Below are 21,209 nucleotides of genomic sequence, written 5' to 3'. Positions count from 1 at the left end.
TCCAAACTTTAAAGGCATGGAAATTAATATTTCTAGTTTAGAGAAATATTGGAAAATAATATCGACTCCTCCTGACGAGAATGAGATGAACCTGAAATACAATATACACTTTAGGAAACTCTTTAAAATACATGTTTACATGTCAAGTTAAAAGAAAATCATAGAACACATGACAGTATACATCATGTTCCTCCAATTGAATGGTACTTCCTTTCCTTGCCTTAATTCTGGCAAGAAACTTATTTTCCCCTCCGCAGCCTTCACTTTCTGCACCCAGAAATGGTCGATAATCTGTTATTTGTCTCTTCAAGTATCCAGGTGATTTCCTTATAGTGTATGTGTTGATAAAACTTTTATTTGATTGTGACATCATTGCTAATATTGATTTAATAGAAGTGCTCCAAATTATAGTGCATGTATTAAAATAATTAAAAAAATATATAGGAAGTGTCAATTAAAAAAAATATATTTATAACATGACATGGTAAAAGGGTGTTAGCTAAAAAAAACTTCATCTAAATGACGTAATCCACACACATCTATGTATATAATATCAGTTTATATATTTAAGACAAATTTGTATCGAATTTCGGATGATAATATCTATTATTCATCATATAAAAATTTTAAATATCTATATTTGATTTGAAATAATAACAATCTAAAAAAATTACTCACTCATTTAAAGGTATTCAAACAATTAAAGGTACGGATGCAGACTACAAACTTGTAATTTGTCATTTTCCAAAGGAATGTACAAGCAAATTTATTGCACTGGCTTAAAAAATGATATTTCAACAAGCTAAAACTTGAATTGTTAGTGTTATTATTGGAAATCCTGTGGACTTGATCCCAAGGAATGGAACGTGCCCGAGTTAAATGAATTATTAGAGATGGTATAAGACCAGTGCCGGCCTCAATACGCACAGCACAGCTGCGACTCCGAAATAGACGAGGAATGTAGAGGCCTTCAAGGGACGCACTTGTAATTATTCAGTTCACCCCACACAGTCAACTCAACTTCTTCCCATGACTTGGCCATTCTAAGTTCCTTCCAGATACTGAAAATAGCTCCCAAGATGTTCTCTTCATTCAAAATACAGTAGCACCTGCAGACATGCAATGAACAATCCCTTCTTAAACCGTGCTACGTTTATACCATATAGTGAATGAAGAATAAAACGATAAGGAACGTGAGAATACTTTCATGTGACAGAAACTGATAGTTACAAATACATATCAATCTTTTCATACGTCCACAGCTGACAGGACTGCTCTCCTAGGCTAAAGTTCAAAAAGTCTCTTTGAGAGTTATTTGGTAGCAACCTCATGTAAAATAGAAGATTCTATATTAGTTTATCTATAAATTAAAAATAAATATTTGGTATTAGTTCTTGATTCATGTCTTATATTCTCCTTTAAAAATAAATCTTTTAAATATTATTTCGAATCTTGAGATTTCAACTAAAAACTTAAGTTTTAGAATCGAGAAGCATAATATAAGATAGTAACATTGTTTAAAGATTTTTACTAAATGATAGAAAACTAATATCAGACAAGGTGCTTCATTCTGATAATGAAACAAAATAATTTAATGAGTATTTGAGAGAGAAAATTTAAAGAAAAAGAGATTCAACACCTGTTGTGACACTCCACAACAAAATGGAATTGCTAAAAGAAAAAGATAAACATTTACTTGAAGTGGCTCTTGCCATAATGTTTTTTTATGAATATTCCAAAATACTGATGTGACAGCACCCTATTTGATCAATAATATGCCTACTTGAGTTTTGAAATTTCTTACATTGTCTAAAAAAATATTTTCTTGATAAACAAATGCAATTTGATTTGCCAATAAAAGTCTTTAGTTGCACAATATTTGTTCGCATACCAAGCAAGGATCTAAACTTGACCCTAGAGATGAAAAATATGTTTGCATCGGATATGCACCCAACAAAAAAGGATAAATCTTACCGTCTTCAAACCATGAAGATTCATGTAAGTATGGATGTTTCTTCTATAGAAAATCAACCTTACTTTATCAAAACTCATCTTCAAGTGGAGGAAAAAAAGAAAAGATGACAATTTTTTGGACTCATGTTCCATTACCTAATAGAATTACGAACAACACTATTTTCTCAACATCACAGTCTTAGGAAAAGATGTTCATGGTATTAAAACAAATGGAAATACTAGTCAATCATTGTCAGGTGTAAGCATATTGCAAACAAAGGGAGAAATACTACAATTGCAAACAAAGGGAGAAATACTACAAAAGGATCAAACTGATCCAAATACTGAGCTTCAAGTTTATATTAGAAGAACTCATATGAAAGATAAAGACTTGCCTATCATCCCAACACAAGATCAACCAAATTCTTCAAGAGATGGTCCTAAGAATATTCCAGGTATTCCTACTTCTATTTCTGTTTCTATTGTTCCTTTTAATAATAAGCCTATAGACTTTGATATTCTTGTAGCTTTTAGAAAAGGAGTCCAATCCTGTAACGACCATCTTATTACTAAATATTCATCTTACCAAAAACTTTCTAATAATTATTGAGCTTTTAACTCTTAAGATATCTCAATTGTTTATTCAAAAAAAGGCAATTGGAAAGTAGTTGACTTGCCAAGGGAAAAGAAGAAAGTAGGTGCAAATGGATGTTTACAATTAAATGCAAATTTGATGGAAGCATAGAAAGGTACAAGCAAAGCTTGTGGCAAAAAGCTTCACATAAACATACAGCATTGACTATCAAAATACATTTGCTCCAATAACCAAAATAAACTCAATTCAAGTGTTATTATCTTTAGCAATGAATTTCAACTGGCCCTTATCTCAATTGGATGTAAAAAATGCTTTTCTAAATGGAGACTTGGAAGAGAAAGTCTTCATGAGCATAACACTTAGGTTTGAAGAGGGAACTGACAAACATAAAGCCTGCAAACTAAAAAAGTCTTTATATGACCTTAAACAGTCTCCTAGAGCATGGTTTGAACACTTTGGAAAGGCTATAAGATGTCATGGTTACCGTCAAAGTCAAACACATCATACCATGTTTTAGAAACATTTAAGATAAGGTAAAATTGCTATCTTAAAATGTTTTAGAAACATTTAAGATAAGGTAAAATTGCTATCTTAAATGTTTACGTAGATGACATAATCTTGATAGGTAATGTCAATCTGAAATAACTTAACAAAGAAACTTATTGATGATTTTGAGATCATAAATTTGGGTGCTTTGAAGTATTTCCTGGGAATAGGACTTGCCAGATCCAAGGAAGGTATATATGTCGCTCAACAAAAATATTTACTTGGTGAAATAGGGTTAGTGGGATACAAAGCAGCTGAAACACCAATTGAAGCCAGCTTGAAGCTTCAACCTGCTAAAAATGAAGTGGTGAATCGAGAGCAATACCAAAGACTCATGGGCAATTAATTTATTTGGCCATACACACCTAAATATAGCCTTTGCATTAAGTATGATCGGTTAATTCATGCATTCACCTGGCACAAAACACTATGATGTTGTTAATAGAATCTTGAGGCACTTAAAAGGACTCTTGGAAGAGATCTGTTGTTTAAGAAACATGGACATTTACAGGTTGAAGTCTACACTAATCAGGTTAGGCTAGAAGTATAACTGATAAAAGATCAATTTCTGGTTATTGTACCTATGTTGGAGGGAATTTAGTTACTTGGCGAAGCAAAAAACAAAGTGTTGTGGAAAAGAGCGGTGAAGAAGCTGAGTTTAGAGAAGTTGTGTGGATCAAAAAGCTTGAAGATTCTTAACTCCTTGCCTATAAAGATATATTGTGACAATAAAGCAGCTATCTCGATTGCTTATAATCTAGGTTCTTCATGATATAACAAAGCACGTAAAAGTTGATAGACACTTTATTAAAGAAAAGATTGATAGTGGAATGATTTGCATTCCATATATTCCAACCACCGAGCAAGTTGCTAATGTACTTACAAAGAGACTTCACAAGAAACAATTTGACTACTTGATTGGCAAACTAGTAACAGAAGATATCTTCAAGTCAGCTTGAGGGGGTGTTGTAAAATAGAAGATTATATACTAGGTTGCCTATAAATTAGAAAATAGATTTGGTATTAATCAACTTTTATAAATCAGGGGTCACTCCTAATTAGAATATATGATTTGATTTGGTTACTGATTTCTTGACTTGTAAAGACTATGTTGAATCAAGTCAATAAACTGATTTCATACTCAGTCTTGACAAACTTCTTTTGCTGCTGACAAGACATAATACGGGACTTACTTTCTTCCATCAATTCAAAATAATTCTCTCTTGACATGTCATAGTATGCTCACGCATGTATATCTTGTTTCTAGACATTTCTCTACACCTAGTAATCACTCATCCAAATGGTATATCATGGAACAGATGAGGTTAACATCTCAAAATGATATTCTAACATCAACTTACGATTTTTTATAACAAGTTGCGGGACATGCAGTGTGTGAAAGAGGTAAGAATAAATAGAAACTATTTACTTACATGGCATGGTATGACAGTCTTTCAAATTTATCACCACCATCAATTACTTCTTCCTGGTTTCTTGTCAAAAAAGGTAGTCTATAGCTCTCTAAGAATTGCTTAAAGAGACTGGAATCACCTCTAAAGATATCCAAGTATATTGGTATCACATCATAAATGCGGTCACCTGTAAAAGAAACAATCATTTTGATGAGAAAATGTCCTATTTTTAAAGTGAAGTTAACGTTTTGGTTCTTTTAATCAATAAAGATAACCTTTAACACATGGAGTGCAAAAGGACACTAGGCCTAAGTACTCTCGATATTTAATGCTTTGAAGTGCAAATCCTCAGAGTCTGATTGGCATGTGGCATTTATTACTGAAAAGAAAAGGATGAATGCAAAATGGTTTGGGACGACTTCCATTGCGCACTAATTAATATTTTGGTTCCAATTTTTGAAAACACAAAGTTCAGTGTGAAACTATTAAATTTGGCATTGTGCTTTATATATAAAACAGAAACTGTACTAGTGTTAACAACATTGAACAATGAAAGAACCTACATATATGAAAAGGCACTAACCAATAGAAAGATTACTGAAATCAAGAATGTGGCTAGGACACCATGATTTATCAACATCACCATGATCATTGCCAGCAGTGCCATCATTGTCTGCCAGACAAGCATCTGAAGCATTGCCCCTAGAGCACGAGCTAATCCAATATGGTTCCATGTGAACATTGTCATCCATAATATCAGAGTGTATCCAGGAGCAAGGCTTACAGATTTTGTTTGTGCCATTTTCAGCCTAAAATCAAATAGTAAGATCACATAAATCATCAGACTAGTTATGCATAAGATGAAAGAGGATTACCATTGAATATAAGCAACATGGATAGCAGTAACATGAGCCAAAAATAAATATATAGCAGGATCAGGAGGAACCTGGAAAGTATTCAACAGCTTTGTAAGATCATCTGGGATGTAATCATCGACTTTTTCTATCAGTGTTCTAGGAATGGGATCCCCCCTATAAAATGAAAATGTCCGTCTCAGAAGGGTATCAAGGAAAATCTGTCACGCAGTTACATATGTTCATGATTCAACTATAATAACTAGAAATTTGAGGTCTACCAATTTTCCAAACGGTTTGTGACATTCATCTTCCTCCTGCATAGAGTTCTGATGAAGATATTCCATTCTTCAGGAATTTCTGGTGTGGGAATATCCTCCATATAACCATCAGCATAGGGCAACTTCACTTTTAGTTTGATATCTGAGAAAGTTGACTTCTTTAAAGATGGACAGGGTAAGAGATGAAGGTTGCGCAGCTGCTCTCCCAAAAAGGAAGTCAAGTTTAGCACCTCTTCACATGACAACATATCTCTTCTGCCATTAGGACAATATACATTGATAGCAATGAGAACACGTCGAAGATGATTCTGAACTTCTGTAAGTTGCATGGCATTAGGACCAAAAGAGGAAACTACTAAAGTTAAGATAACTTACAATTGAGCAAATATCTTTCCTTTGCATCTCCTTGTTATGATAAATGGCCATATGCTTGTGCATCCAGATGAATTTATTGGCTCATTCATTGGCATCCCAGCTTTTCTACATTCAAATTGTTTTTTCCCCCAAACACCAAAAAGGAAATCATCTTCTTTCCAATTTTCTGGAACCAGATTGCAGTTACCAATCACAATAGGCACTCCTTTGCCATCCCAAGGCACAATTTTGAGAGCTCCATTGTCAAGATAAAGAATTCCACTTGCCAAAACATCAGGAACATGATTTTTCAGAGGGGAGTTGACTTTGGACAGCAGACTATAGAACTCAAGCTGCAAAGATGCAATGCAAATTAGAAGATGGAGGATCCACAGAGGGTAGTAGACAAGGAGTAAAAATTGAATTATACCTCAGTGCCTAAAGCATACATTGTAGCTTCCAGCCCTCCTTCAACTAAGATTTTAATTGCACAGTCAGCTAGGAGATAAACCTGATATGGTATAACAGTTACTGACAGCTACATTATAAAAACAACTTTCACTTTACTAGATATGATAATGATTTTGTACGTCCATCACAATTTAACAAAGCACTTAGTACAAGCACAGAGAGCATTAGCTAATGATGTTCATTCAGAAGCTGTATTTTCTTAACCCTTTCACCAGGGTTATCTCAGCTCTTCTAAGCATTATAATCATAGAATCTGCTTTTGCGCACATATACAGTAGATTTTCAGTTCTGAGATGACTTGTACAAACAAATTCAACCAATTCATCACATAAGCAATAAGAAATTAATTCTGTCAGTTGAGTGAAAAAAATATAATGCAATAATCTTAATGGTGTGTGACACCATCCCTAGCTAGGTCTATTTTGTCTAGTGGATGCACAAGATTGCAAGTGTCCTAATCTTTGTCACTCCATTAAATGATATAGCAATCCCTGCTGCTGCTGCTATACTGATTCATTAGAGGATCCATGGTCATCTGGATTTTATATTAAATAATACATCAAGAGCCCCTTGCATTTACTTCTCAAATGTCACTTTCAGCATTTCAACAAAAACACAGGAAAAACAAGGTTGTAAGCTTGACTTAAAAAAAAATGTGCAGGGGAAGAAAAGATAAAAGAAATATTATTTCAGAAATACAAGCCTTGTCACTTACAGGATTGCTACCCGTGCCAACAGGAAGCTTCTCATCAGCAGTTGGAGAAGGCAAATTGTGGAAGGCACAAATTTCTTGAAGACAATCTAACCATTTATCTGCTTGTATCGCAAGACATGCTCCCTAGGACAATATAGAGCAGAAAAGAAATAGTAAAGCAATGGAAACAAAGTGGCTCCTCAACAAAAGCTATGAAGCAAGGACCACAGAAGAATCTAGCTAAACAACTACACTAGATTGTCAAGAAAAGAATAAATAATGAGTGTCAAACAAATTACTATTTTTTTTAAGATTAAACCCGTTAATTATTGATTGGAGCAACCGATTATACATTTGACTTGAGATTTGATCTTTTTTGAACTATTTATTGACTTCACACGTCTTAAGTTGGCCCCCAGCATTCATTAGTGCCTGGGATCCTCAGTTTGCATATGATTGCTCAATATGATGGAATAGATTATGCGAGCAAGACTTCATGTTCACCCTTTCCAATGCAATTGTTAAATTCCCAGGGAGAAATGGAACACGTGAAAGATACCACTACTGTTTTTACGATCATGTGGCCCATAAAATGGAAATTTAGATTTCATTTTAATTACCATTTCAGTCCTTGCCTATAGAAAATTACTTCTTCATGTCATAGATAAAACTATTTGTCTGGAGAAGAAAAGAAAAGGAAAGAGGACAACAGCTAAAAGAATGATAGTACCTTCCATACAAGCTCTCTCAGTCCTGGCCTGCCGACCCAAAGCTTTGACAGCCACTCTCTCATTTCTCGTGGTCCAATGCTGTTGCCTGAGCTCCATGGAGAACTGTAGTGGTTTCTATCTTTATCCAAATACATTGCTAAGAACTTTATGTCATAAGAAAAGCCTTGTTTCCACAATTTGTAACTTTTAGAGGCACCATTAGCAGTTGTTATATATTCGGGATCTTCAATAGGTTCTTGAACTCTGATCCTCTTCTCTTTCCTTGTCAGGTCTGCGTGACTCAGATCATCTTTATCATAGTCCATATTCATTCTGACATCCTCAAGACTGCTATCATCAAGAGCCAACAATCCAACTCGGCAAACTCCTTTATGACGATAACCAGGTGCCATATCTAAACATACATATTCAAAGTTTTTGGAGTTCACAAAATTTTGCGTAACAGCAACAGTCGGCTCAAGATTCAGGACGCAGTGCCACCATCCACTTGGAACAAAAATTGTCTCCCCCGGTAGTTGGGTACACTCAATCGGCTTGTCTTCGTCAGGAAGAAGTGGATAAAAATCTAACCACCACTGTACAATCAGAAAAAAAGAACCAGTAGGTGCAAATCTGAGAAGTGCTTGAGAAAAATACAAGATGAGTTATAAAGGACAGGGATAGCTGCAACAAATACCTGCAATGATGATGGTGTGTCAATATTGACATCACCATCGTCTTCATTTACATGCACAGTGACACCTAAAGGTACCCTTCCAGGAGGATACAAAGCCCACCTGTCCAAAATGATTTGGATATATCAGTTATTTCAGCCATAAGAAAGTGATATAGAATAGAAGAAATTTATGCACCACAATTGATGAATGAGATACGTGTTCAAAAAACACTTGGTGAAATAGGTCCCAGAATTGAGCTTTTTCAAATACCTACGCTGTACTCAAGTAATATTACCCTTGCATTTAAGGCATAAAATGATTAGTTAAAATGCATAACCTCCCCAAGAATGCAATGCACTTAAAATCATCACATTCGATTGATCGGAGCAGTTGAAAAAGAAACAACTCCAACATGAAATCTGAAATCTACCTTTTACGGCCACATAGAAGAGTATTCCAAGCACTGGTGAGAGATGGATCAACATGCCAAGAGGCACCAGATCTCTCGGGGCCCATAATAAGCCATCTAAACGGTGGTCGTTGTTCTCCATCTAAGACCTCAAACAGGTCTTCTTGAAACAGATGAGGAACACTGTAATCCTTCAACAAGCTGGGTGCAGTTTCCCCAAACTGAAATGAATAGGGAGTCAAATGATGTTAACATATTCATCCTTTTAAGGGAGAAAAAAAGGGAAAAGAAATATTTCTGCCACAGCTGTACCTTGTCATCAAAAATATATAGGGGATCCTCGTCATGTTGAAGATACATGTACGATACATAATCTTTTATTTTCATTGAGATTTTCTTACAGCTCCTCTGAGAAATCCTAAAAGCTATATCTCCGTATTTCAGAGATAGCTGGTCAATTGTCCATGTATTCCGTGCTGGCCAAGTATCAGTCAATCCAGCAAGCAAAACCTGGTAAATAGTTGGGCAATGCCCCAGGAAAGAAAAAAAAATAAAAAGATATTATTTATATAAGAACCAAAAAGGTTTGAAAATTAATCAAAGAACATCTTCCATAGACAAACAAGTAGCAAGTTTTTCCAGTTTTTTACACACCAAACTTCTTACATAAGTTGGCAACAAATCCCAGGGAGAAAAACACCACTGTGATCATCGACAATAGCCAACTCAGAAAAAGTAAAAGAATGGTTGAATAAATAAACATCTATGACAGTGGAGGTTTTTACTATATTTTCATCACTCTTATTTAAGGATAAAAGGACAGCCATTTAGGCACTTCTTGAAACACTAGCTAGCATGTCTTGTAACCACAGCAAACCAGTTTCTGGATACAAATGGCCAGAAACAAGGAAAAGGGTTATTGATAGCGGTGCCAGAGCATAATTGCCCTATTGGTGACAACACCAGAAGTCATGTTGCAGCATCCAGCACATGTATTTCTAGTCATATTAGCCTCGGTATGATGAAAGTTAAAAGAATGAAAATGCAGCATTATCCGTAGCTGGTGAATGCTGATGATTTATGCACATTGTAGTGATTTCATAGTTAAGCTGTATAACTGTAGTATAGATAGTAACAATAATTTGGAGTTCATAATAGCAACTTTTGGCAGCACAGGAGCCAGTGTGAAGATGAAAGAATATTGCTGTAACAGTCACCACGGACTTCTTATGTTTACCAGAGTATATAATCCTCACTATATCCATTCAAAGTAACACACTGAATCCAAAAATCAAATATTTCACCATACCGGTTTCCTCCCATCATACTCTTGAGAAAATTCTTCCAAAGACAAGTCTCCCCTTCTTTCCACATTTCCATCATCAAAATTAAAACCACTCAACGTGGTGTGGCACCTGTATAATCTTTTATACAAAAACAAAGAGCTGAACCCTGCAAACAAGCATAAAAATTATACTTGAGCTAAATAAGAGCCCTATAGCTAAAAGTCATCACTATAAAATTCAAGAAACCACGCCATCATCATCACAACTTTACCATTAAAATGAAGTGGTTTTCCGCAACGTTCTTGATATTCTTCCGGAACATTCTCTCTGAAAACCAAAAACAATCAGACGACGATAACACTACGAATTCAATCATTCTTGTTTCAAATTCTAAATAAAAATAAAAGTAAAAATCATTCTTGCAAATGTGAAATGCTTAGACTTACACATCCAATGCAGTTTTCTTCCAGGAGCCTTTATACTGAAGCGGACCGTTTACCCTGTTAAGGCACAGGCTCATCCACAGTGGTTCCTCGTTGCATAAAATGTACATCACACTGCGCATGTGTATCAACCATAAATAATCAATAAAAAAATCAAAGAGATCCAATTCTCACAATTTAATAGCAGAAACGTAAGAAAAATTAATCAAAACAGAAATTTAAGAAAATATAATTTAAAATTAGACGATAGAGCTATATATATATATATATATATATATATATATATATATATATATATATATATATGCGCGAACCTGCTAACACAAGCGAAGCGAGCGACATCGCGAGGAGTTAGATTGTCTAAAATAGAGCAGATGAGTTCATCGGGGAGGACTTGAAGAATGCCTAGACCTTCAACTCTGCGATCTTTAATTTCTAAAACCTCAACTTGAGAAATCTCCATGGATGAGATGAATCTTGGAATCAGAAAATGTTCGATATTAGCTGTTTGGGCCTTTATAAATGTTTCCGCGTATTTTAAACGCGGCGTTTTGGACACTGCACGCCTTCTACTCGTGTCTTATCCCACCTGCTCGCTTATGCGCGTAGAATTCACTCCACGCCCGACGTTAGATATATTTGCTTGTCTTTCTCCGTCCGTTGCTATTTCCACGAAGGAAATGGCGTTGCTTCTACGCGTGGGAAAATAGCGTTATGCCCGTGTGTCCGTGTTTCTCTTTTGATTGTTCTTGCTATTTCTACAGAAGAGATAGCTTTGTTTCTCCCTCCCCTGTGCTATTTCAGCTGTTTGATGGGTGGCTGCTTCGATTCTTGCAGGGAAGTGTTACGGAAAAGGCATTTTGACCTTCATGTTTTCTTTGCCACTGCGGAAAGGGTTGGATTTGGGTTTAGGTTTATACTATATAATTGCCCGCGTTATTACACTGTAGGATTAATTTTCTAAAAAAATTACACAAACCTTAGTTTTGAATTGATTTCGACGTGACTGGATGATATTAACATGTCTAAAGAAAAAGTAAATAATTTGAAATATCATAGTTGTATAATTGATTAAACTCTAGATTTATTTTTAAAAATTATTAGTTGAAGTTTTATAAATTTCATAATTACTAGAGATTTACATAATCGTTGACTTTAGAACCCGTGAAATTAGTTGAAGTGTGCGCAAACTGACCCGAACACTCACATTAATAAAAAAAATTGTAAAAATATAATGTGATTCTAAATAAATATTTAAAGGGAGATTTTTTTTAATACATATTAACACAACAATATATTTGATCGATTTGGATCAATTTGGGTTATTGTTTATGAAGCTTAATTTCCATTAAATTTAATGTTGAATGATGAAATTGAAAAAAAAAAGACATAAAAAAATAACTCAAATCAATCTGGATTAACTCGTCAAACTCGCAACTCGGGTCGTGAGATCAGGATAACCTAATAGAAAGCAAATCAAAACAAATTATAAAATTCAATTCCCAATCAACTTAGTATTGAAAAATAAAATTAAAAAGAAAAAATCAATTAAAAAATGTATAAAAAAAATTTTAGTTGACCAAGGTTAACTTTATAAAAAGCATATTAAAAAAAATTACAAAGTATAGTTTTATATTAATCCAAATGATGAAGGATGAAATTAAAAAAATAAAAAAAAAATCAATTAGAAAAGAAAAAAAAAGTTAAATTAATCTGTTAAATCTGCAATCTAAATCATGAATCTGAGATAATTTTATAAAAAGTAAATTATAAAATTATAAAGTTTAATACTAGTAAATCTAATATTGAAAAAAAAAAATTAATATAAACTAGAAAAACAATGAAATTAAAAAAATATTCTTCAAACAAATAATATTATATGATTAGGGTATAATAAAACCACCTCCTTTGTTAAATTTTTGTTATTTGTATTTTCTAGACTGGGCTCTATACCAATACCCCATACTGAAGTTAACTTTGTATATTACTCATGAAGCTATTTTGATAATATGCAAAGCTGCGGGTTGAGTAAGAAAATTTGAAAGTAATAAAAAAATATTTAGGTTATAAAGAATTATTTGTTATTGAATCTAGTGTAGAAGATAAATCTTAAAACCTTCGATTTAATTCATTGCCCAACGCAGAATAACGATTTAAAAAGTAAATCAAATAAAATATTCTAAAATAAACATCTTATTTTTATATTTAATCTTATTTAAAGAAAAAAAATTTAAAAAAACTAAATTTAATATAGAACAACAAATAAAATGACTCGAGATAATCGGGTTATTTTTAAAATTAGTAAAAGATTATATAGAAAGCAAATAAAAAAAGAACATAACTTAATTTACAATTAAATAAATGTTGAAGGATGAAATTGAAAAAATATAAGTTTAAAAAAAAAACAAGCAAAATTAGATGAATCTTCTAAATTGGATTAATTTCCAAAACTCGTAATATGTGAAATCTCAAACCCGAACTTAATAAAAAAAACTCAATTCTCAACCAATTTAATATTGAAGGATGAAATTAGAAAAAATATCAATTTAAAAAATTTATCAAAGTTTAAAAAAAACGAGGATCAAATCTAACCGGAAAAAAAAAACATTATAGGAGGATGAGATCGTAAAATAAGTTCAATTTAAAAAATTATATCAAATAAAACAAATAGCAATAAAAAATAAGGACCATATCTAACACATGAAAAAATCAAAGGAGGAAGAAAATGAAAATAAAAACTCATTCAATCAATTATTTCAGATAAAACAAATAATAAAAAAAAATAGAGACAAAACCTAAAAAAAACAAATTGAAGACTTGCTTTGAAAATTTAGATGGTCATATATAAAAATCGAGGAGAGAGAGAAGGGGGGATGACCATCAACGCCAAACTAGATTTTCGTTAAACACAGATGTCATTTAAGGATGAAGGAGCTGCTAAGATGATTCAAACACTGTCTTAAAAGTTGATATTTGACCACCAGGCTATGCCGCCCAAAGAGTATAACAACAATCCACATATGTAATGCACATGACATGTTCAATGCACATACTAACCATTTTTTTTAATAAAATTTATATTTATTAAAATAATAAATTGTTTCCGAGTCAATCTAATTATAATAAAAAAAACATGATAAAAATACAAAAAAACCCTCAGACACAAGTTATTTTAAAGAGTAATCTAGTAATTTTACTGTTACTTAAAGAAATAAAATTTCAGAATCACCCTGAATCCCAATCAATTAAAATTTGCTTTTAAAGATAATAAAGTAGCTTAATTATGTAAAAAAAGTGAAAAAGACATGTATGCTCCTAAGCAATGACCAGAATTATGTGAAAATATCATTCTATCCTCAACAGTTAATCTAATATTTTTTTTTACGGGAAGAACAAAATAGTAATTTTACTATAACAATCAAAATCAACATGTGTTTGGGAATACAGTAAAACACTCCGTTTTTTTTCAATATATATACAGCTTTGTTTCTACGCAAGGATGCCGGTTCTGGGTCCTTCTTGTGCATGCACATAGCAAATGTGGCGATTTAATAGTTTTTTTATTTTTATTTTTCATTTGTCTTTTATTTTCCTTTAGAAAAAAGGAAGTGTTTTTGAGAAAAAATAAAATACGTCTAGTTTTTTATTTTAAAAAAAAAGAGATCTAGGAAAAATACGAGAAAATATAGAATTTGTTAATAATCACACCCCCGATTATACTATACCATGCCATCATTTTTATTGAGCTTCCATTAATAATCAAGACACAATTGACGAATACGAAGTATGTTGTTTTAGTATATGTATAGAAATAGAAATGATTCATGGGAATCAAATTTTGTTTTGGTATATGTATTGCTTAAATACAGAAATAATTTTTCTTATCAACGTGGTCTCCTTGAATGCTATTTACTTTTACGACATAAGAGAGATTGATTATCAGGATTCAAGTCGACATACATCGTTAGATCATAAAGTGTGTTTTTTTTTGGCGGAGCGATAGCAAAAGAAACACCTAAATCATCTCTAGTATAAGATAACAGAACCCAGAGGAGGAGACCAGACTTGAGCATCCCCTGTGGTTGTCTTCCCCGAGAGAGTACACGAAGCAACAGACAATTACAACGTCTTCAGTGAGAGCTTGACACAAGTGAGAAGAGTTCATGGCGAACATGATCGCCCTTGTATCTTCTCTCGAGTCATTCTCACCTACCACCTGTCTGTATACCATCCCCACGCGTGTTCCAGGCCAAATCGAATAGCATTGAAACCCTGGCTTAGCAAGCTAGCATATTAGTAGCTAGACTAATGAACCCGGATATGAGATAACCACCTTCCCCGGCATCTCTGAGCAACCGCCCTTTCCATGTCTTGGAATTGAAAATGGAGAGATGTACAGCACACGAGAAGGATGAAGATCTCTTGCTTGGCTGGTTGGGGGATATAGAATAAATTCTCTTCTCTGGATTGACGGGCACATGATAGGTTGAATAAATCAAAGATAAAGAAAATAGAACGGAAAAAAGCGGGAGGAACAAAAGAATCTTCCTGTTCCCTCAACAACCACCCATCTAAACAAGACGATCAGCACTTCTCCATTTGAATAGTTCCGCAGGTCATTTTGAAATGCATTCTGTCTTTATTTCCATGTTCTTCAAGGTCTCAAATATCATTGTCCTCCAGTATTCACATACATTACATGAGGCAACACAACATAAATTAACTCAACATGCATCACATGTCTTCCAGTATACACAATACAGCCACTAATAATAACTTCGTAAAAAGAACAAATATATTGCTGCGCCTTGGCAGTCATTCTACAGCAATGCCGGTGCAATAGAAGGTTGTAATCCAATCCTCCTCTTTCTAAGACGCTCTGCGATGATGAATGCAAGCTCTAGAGATTGTGAAGCATTGAGCCTGGGATCACAATGGGTGTGGTAGCGTGAACTCAAATCATCAAATGTCACAGGCCGTGATCCACCAATGCACTCTGTCACATTCTGACCAGTCATCTCTAGATGAACGCCTCCTGGGTGGCTTCCTTCTTGCTCGTGCACATCAAAGAAGGCTCTCACCTCCGCCTGTCCAAATAAGAATGTCAAAAAAAAAAAAGAATGTAACAACGTCAGGATATGCATAGTGGAAATGAGAAGGACATTATTTGCATTACATTACTATTTTTGAAACCTTACAGAACAATAGCACTCACAACAACCGTACAACCACCACCGCTCTCAAGCTGACCCGTCACAATCATCCAGGAATTCAATTGCTTGGTACAAGTTTGGAGAGAAACTTTAATGGAGGTTAAAAGTTAACCCCAAAAAAGTTGTTAAGCATTAACTCTGCCGGGGGCGGGGCGGGGCGTAAGGAAATTTAACACTATAATATTCTATTCATCTCCTTCATTTTAAACCACAAATATAAGTTATTTAATTTTTTATGATTATAATTAATTTAAAAATTGATTTTATTTTTATTGACACCCACTATCATTCATAATATTTTTCCCTTCCCACCTGTCAAACATCCGTAACACTTCATCCCTTAACCTCTTTTTACACCTTTAGCACTTCATTCTTAAATCTTACCCCCTTAACAACTTTTTTCCATACCTACGCTATACCAAACACAACCTAAGGAACATCAGAAATCTTTTTAGCAAAAAAGATTTCAAACTCAACTTGCAGACACAGTTCTACATACCTACGCTTAATCATTGGTTACCTGCGTAAGGAATCTGATTCAACTATTCCACCCCAAGGCCTCATAGAAGCAGTCACTTTCTCACCTACCAATTCAGCTCAACTAACACTCAATCGTAAACTAGTTAAGACTTGTTACATGAATCCTTACTCTCCATTATATTTAGTTTGGTGTATTATTCCACCTACCGCACCTAAATTCTGTTGCCTTCAAGTTAATTAATTCTACGAAATCAAGAGCAGGCTCTTATTCAAAGCCACAGAATGCCCCACCATTTACAACTTTGGAATTAGCTGCTCCAGTTCATGAATGACCCAAAATTTATTGCACTTCTTAAGAGATAATTCAATTGCAAGCAATGATTGGAGCATGACCCATTTTACAAGGATGAGATGACAAATTGTTTCTCCTATGAATTACCACCACAGCTAAAGCAAAAAAGCTAATTTAGAGTGTGTAGTCCTATAATCAATGTACTAACAAAAAGTGCAATATCATTTATAGCATATACGCTCACTTCTTTTGACTTATATTAGGGAAACTCTCGTTTTCTCATCAGTTCCAGTAACAGGGTTACAGCGGCCAAATTTTTTCTTTTTCCTTTTCGTTCTCTCATTTGCTTCATTTCTCAACTTATATTCTTTCATCTCGTTTGGTTTTTGTATAATTCCCTGTGCTGAAGTGTGCAATCTCTTTCAAATAATAAACAGCCCTTGATAGCATAATGAAATCCACATAATGCTAATCAATTAATGCAAGCTAAGATATAAGCATCATACCCTGATGGCATCGAATGGGCGAGTTTTCAGCCCACAAGGAGCCTTTATGGTGTTTCCATGCATAGGATCACTGACCCATGTGACAATTTGTCCTGCCCTGCGAACAGCCCTTATTAGATGAGGAAGCTTCACTCTCATGTTCTCAGCTCCCATTCTTGTAATGATTGTTATTCTGCCAGGTTTATTTTGAGGATTCAAAATTTCTATGAGCTTGACTAGCTCATTTGGATCCATCTTATCACTGACCTGGAGCACAAAAGCCAAATTCCATAAGAAAGTCAAAAGCACCAAATGCATGTGTCAAATTACAAGATAAAAATAGAAACTAAGAGCAGTAATATTATAATGATCCTCTCAGATTTAGCTTATTGCCAGGTTCTAATTCGGATCAGATTGGCATAAAAGAAAGAACACAATCCCATAAGCATAATTACATGAACACCACTTAGGCCAGCATCTTGAAAATATGCATTTGAGTGGTTAATTTAAGGAATATTGATAACCTTATGTGGTCAGGATCACAGTCAGAAACAAACAAAGCCAGAAACAAAAACAACCAAGAACCATCTCAACAAACGTAGATGAATTGGTTAAAAGTTAGGTCTCCTAAACAGGTTCTCCCTGGTATTTCTAGCCACCAAAGATGAATTACTGAAATATGAATTGGCTAACTAGATTAGAAAAAAGAATGCAAGTTACCTTAATTCCTAGGGGATTTGCGACTCCTCTCAAAAACTCAACATGAGCACCATCTAGCTGCCTGGTACGCTCACCAGCCCAAAGAAAATGGGCTGAGCAGTCATAGTAAAGACCCGAGGTTGAATCCAGCCTAGTAAGTGATTGCTCATATGGCAATAGCAAGCACTCATGGGATGTCCAAAACTCAGTTGTTGTCATGATAGGATGATCAACAGTGAGACCAGCTGCGGCCATGAATCCAAGGGCCTCATCAACCCGGTGGGCAAGTTCCCGGTACCTATCATATCAAGACAGAGATATGTATATTATAGAAGAAAAAAGTGACCCAATTATGATATGAAAATTAGGAATGAACTGAAATAATTTCCATCCAAGAGAAACATATTATAGAAGCAAAATCTAAACCAATAATGGTATGAATTAAGAAATGAAATGAACTCATTTTCATCCAAGATTCTAGTAAACATCTTTAAGAAAACCCATCATAACTAAAACAAGTGAATTAGAAATTGCAGGAACAAAAAAAGAAGATTACACTTTCAAACAAGTTTAAAACCATTCAGATCAGAGCATATTGAAGAACACGTGCAAAGGATGTTAGAATCTAAATTCCCAAAGGCCAGTCATCGGAAAAAAGTAAAAGAGGACCTTGATTGCCTTTGCGGATAATCCAGGTATAGATAATTGTGATCGTGAAACTCGCCAATGATATTGATCAAATAATACACATGGAGGAAATATCACTATCTACTGCGTACCCACCAAAGGTGGTTGAGGTCCGGAAGGACCGGAAGTGTACAAACTACTTCATCAAACTCTAAAATAGCAGCAAACGTAAATAATAAAAAATCAATTGATTCTTCAGAATAAAACAGTGAGCTTTTTACTTGGCCGTATATGAAAACTCCATCTGAAAAAACATCATAACCAATCCAAAAGTCAGATAAAACCATTTACCTATCTCCCTGCTCACTGTGCTCGGTGAAATCCAAATTCCACTGAGTAACCCTCTGCATAGCTGCGTAACCACCAGTAGCAAACGCCCTGAGGAGATTCAAAGTGGCTGCTGATTGACAGTAAGCCCTGATCATCCTCTGTGGGTCAGGTATCCTTGACTTCTCATCAAAAGCATCTCCATTCACATTATCCCCTCTGTAACTTGGTAATTTCACTCCATTTTTTTCCTCCAGTGGATCCGATCTTGGCTTCGCAAACTGCCCTGCCATCCTCCCCACCTATAAAACAATATCCACATTTATCCCAGTTTAATTAAAATTCAATTCTTCAAAACGAAAAAGAAAAGAAAAGAAGCAATCTTCATATGATTCTATATTGGAACACTAATAATTCTCTTTAGAGAGGAAAAAAAAGGACCTTGATAACGGGCATTTGACCGCCGAACATCAAAACAGCGCCCATTTGAAGAAGAATCCTGAAAGTGTCCCTAATATTATTAGCATTGAACTCTTTAAAACTCTCAGCACAATCACCTCCTTGCAGCAAAAACGCATTGCCCATAGCAGCCTCAGCGAGCCTCTCCTCTAAATTCCTGGCCTCACCAGCGAAAACAATCGGAGGAAAGGCGTCGAGGGTTTCGAGAACCGAATCAAGGTCTTCTTTGTTAGGATATTCAGGGAGTTGCAAGGCCTTCTTGGATTTCCAGCTTTCAACAGTCCATTTCCCAGTACCCACATTGGTTGTTGGAGCAACGGTTGCTGCTTTAGTGGATGTTGCTGCAGGTGTTTTAATGGGTGATGGTGATTTGGAAGGATCAGCTGAGTGTACAGCGGAGATGTGGAGGATGGATCTGGAAGGTTTGGTGGTGAAGCAACAAGGATGATGGGGCTTGTTAGAGGGGATCAAGGATTTGGTAGGGATTACGGAGCTGCTAGTTAGAGACATTGTTGTTGTTTTTGTCCAGTTTTGGAACACAAAAAGAGAGGCTTGTGTTTTGTGTTTGTGAACGGAAGAGGAGAGGAGAGGAGAGGGTACCTGAAGAGATGATTGAGAAACAAAGGAGGATTTTATAGGGATGTTTGTTTGGTGTAAGAGAAGAAACAAAGGGACACGGAAGATGGTCCAGGAGTCTGGTGACAGACGTGGTGGTGGTAGTTAAGGGTGTTTACGGGAATATGTAAAGTATTTAGGGTGTATTTTTGGAAATTTGGAAAAAGTTGGGAGGAAAGTCAATCTAGCTTTCGTCCTTGTTTAAGTTAATTTTGTTTATTACACTTCTTCCTTCACCGACTATTCGCCACTTATTAGAGGCAGAGCCAGTGGCGGCTGGCTTTATTGTTTGCTTCGAGATTTGCCATGAATCTATTACAAATCCAGCACTATAATGGAAAATTATGAAATCCAGATCAAAGGCATTGAAGAAAATCCATCTTAAGATATATTTTCTTCGAACATTTCTTTATATATTTGGCTTACAAAATATTTGTTACCATGTATAGCAACTACAAAATCTGGTTAAAACATAAACAGTCATAACTTAACACTCATGTATGCAATAAAAAAATTCAATGAATTATATTTAAATTTTTATTATTACGATATTTTATGGTCAGTTTGAAACCAAAACATATGTTGATTTATTATTATTTTTATGTTTAAAATAAAATATTAAATCACTTAATTGAATTCAATTATATTATCTAAAAATCCAATAAATTAAAGAGGAATTGCAATTAATAAGATTGAACGCGGAAAAGGTGCAAGCTAGTCTCTCGCTGTCCAAAAGGGTGGAGGGAAAGCCACTTGATGGTAATTGCAACCAAAGGTCCCCAAAGAGGTTCATTATTGAATTGGGCTATCCATACAATCCTGAGTTTTTGCTATTGCTAAAACAGGCCGGGGAAGAATTTGGATTTTCTCATGAAAGAGCTCTTGCAATTCCCTGTCGACCAAATGAGCTACAGAGCATCCTTGGGACAACAAGGCTATGATAGGTTCGGGGCGACGACCAGATGAGTTACAATGATGTTAAAGAAGGGACCAGAAAGAAAAGGAGGGGTTTTGGCAGAGTTATTTATGAGATAAAGTTACTTTGTTGGGGTTTTTTTTTTATAAAGAAAAGGTTGAATATTTTTGAAATATTATTTTTAATGTTATTTTTAGAAGAAATTACTGTGGCAAATCCAAAATTCTTTTCTCTAATTTGTTTTTATCTTTTTTATAAATTAAATTTTATTTGAAGTTCATTGTAACAGCAAATTCCTCAACTGAATCACCATCCAGACACAGTCTCCCGCCTCCATTCCACAAACCTCTCTCTGCCACTTATCATAATTCATAACCAATCAGGAAATATCAGCCTAAAACCTCGATCGAT

The 21,209-nt window shown here is 34.7% G+C and overlaps 2 protein-coding genes across 2 annotated transcripts; both read right to left on the bottom strand.

Annotated features, from left to right (window-relative positions):
• Window positions 1-662: 662 nt before the first annotated feature.
• On the bottom strand, window positions 663-11,566 carry LOC133692325 (lysine-specific demethylase JMJ21). The gene is made up of 16 exons (XM_062113188.1): window positions 11,000-11,566; window positions 10,689-10,799; window positions 10,514-10,569; window positions 10,266-10,408; window positions 9,269-9,466; window positions 8,978-9,177; window positions 8,568-8,667; window positions 7,891-8,466; window positions 7,182-7,304; window positions 6,426-6,506; window positions 6,017-6,348; window positions 5,642-5,896; window positions 5,453-5,537; window positions 5,090-5,315; window positions 4,528-4,693; window positions 663-1,109 (listed from the first exon to the last, which is right to left on the bottom strand). The coding sequence occupies exons 1-16, from the start codon at window positions 11,146-11,148 to the stop codon at window positions 971-973; spliced, it is 2,940 nt and encodes a 979-aa protein (XP_061969172.1). The 5' UTR covers window positions 11,149-11,566; the 3' UTR covers window positions 663-970.
• Window positions 11,567-15,304: 3,738 nt separating this feature from the next.
• LOC133691207 (phospho-2-dehydro-3-deoxyheptonate aldolase 1, chloroplastic-like) lies at window positions 15,305-19,925 on the bottom strand. Its single transcript, XM_062111612.1, has 5 exons — window positions 19,250-19,925; window positions 18,833-19,110; window positions 17,876-18,152; window positions 17,177-17,422; window positions 15,305-15,772 (listed from the first exon to the last, which is right to left on the bottom strand). Exons 1-5 carry the CDS (start codon window positions 19,775-19,777, stop codon window positions 15,506-15,508), a joined length of 1,596 nt encoding a protein of 531 aa, XP_061967596.1. The 5' UTR covers window positions 19,778-19,925; the 3' UTR covers window positions 15,305-15,505.
• Between the last annotated feature and the right edge of the window lie 1,284 nt (window positions 19,926-21,209).

The sequence above is a fragment of the Populus nigra genome, chromosome 4 (assembly GCF_951802175.1).
Source record: "Populus nigra chromosome 4, ddPopNigr1.1, whole genome shotgun sequence".
Taxonomy (NCBI): domain Eukaryota; kingdom Viridiplantae; phylum Streptophyta; class Magnoliopsida; order Malpighiales; family Salicaceae; genus Populus; species Populus nigra.
Note: the sequence above shows the minus strand (reverse complement) of the source record. Positions and strands in the feature narration are given on the sequence as shown.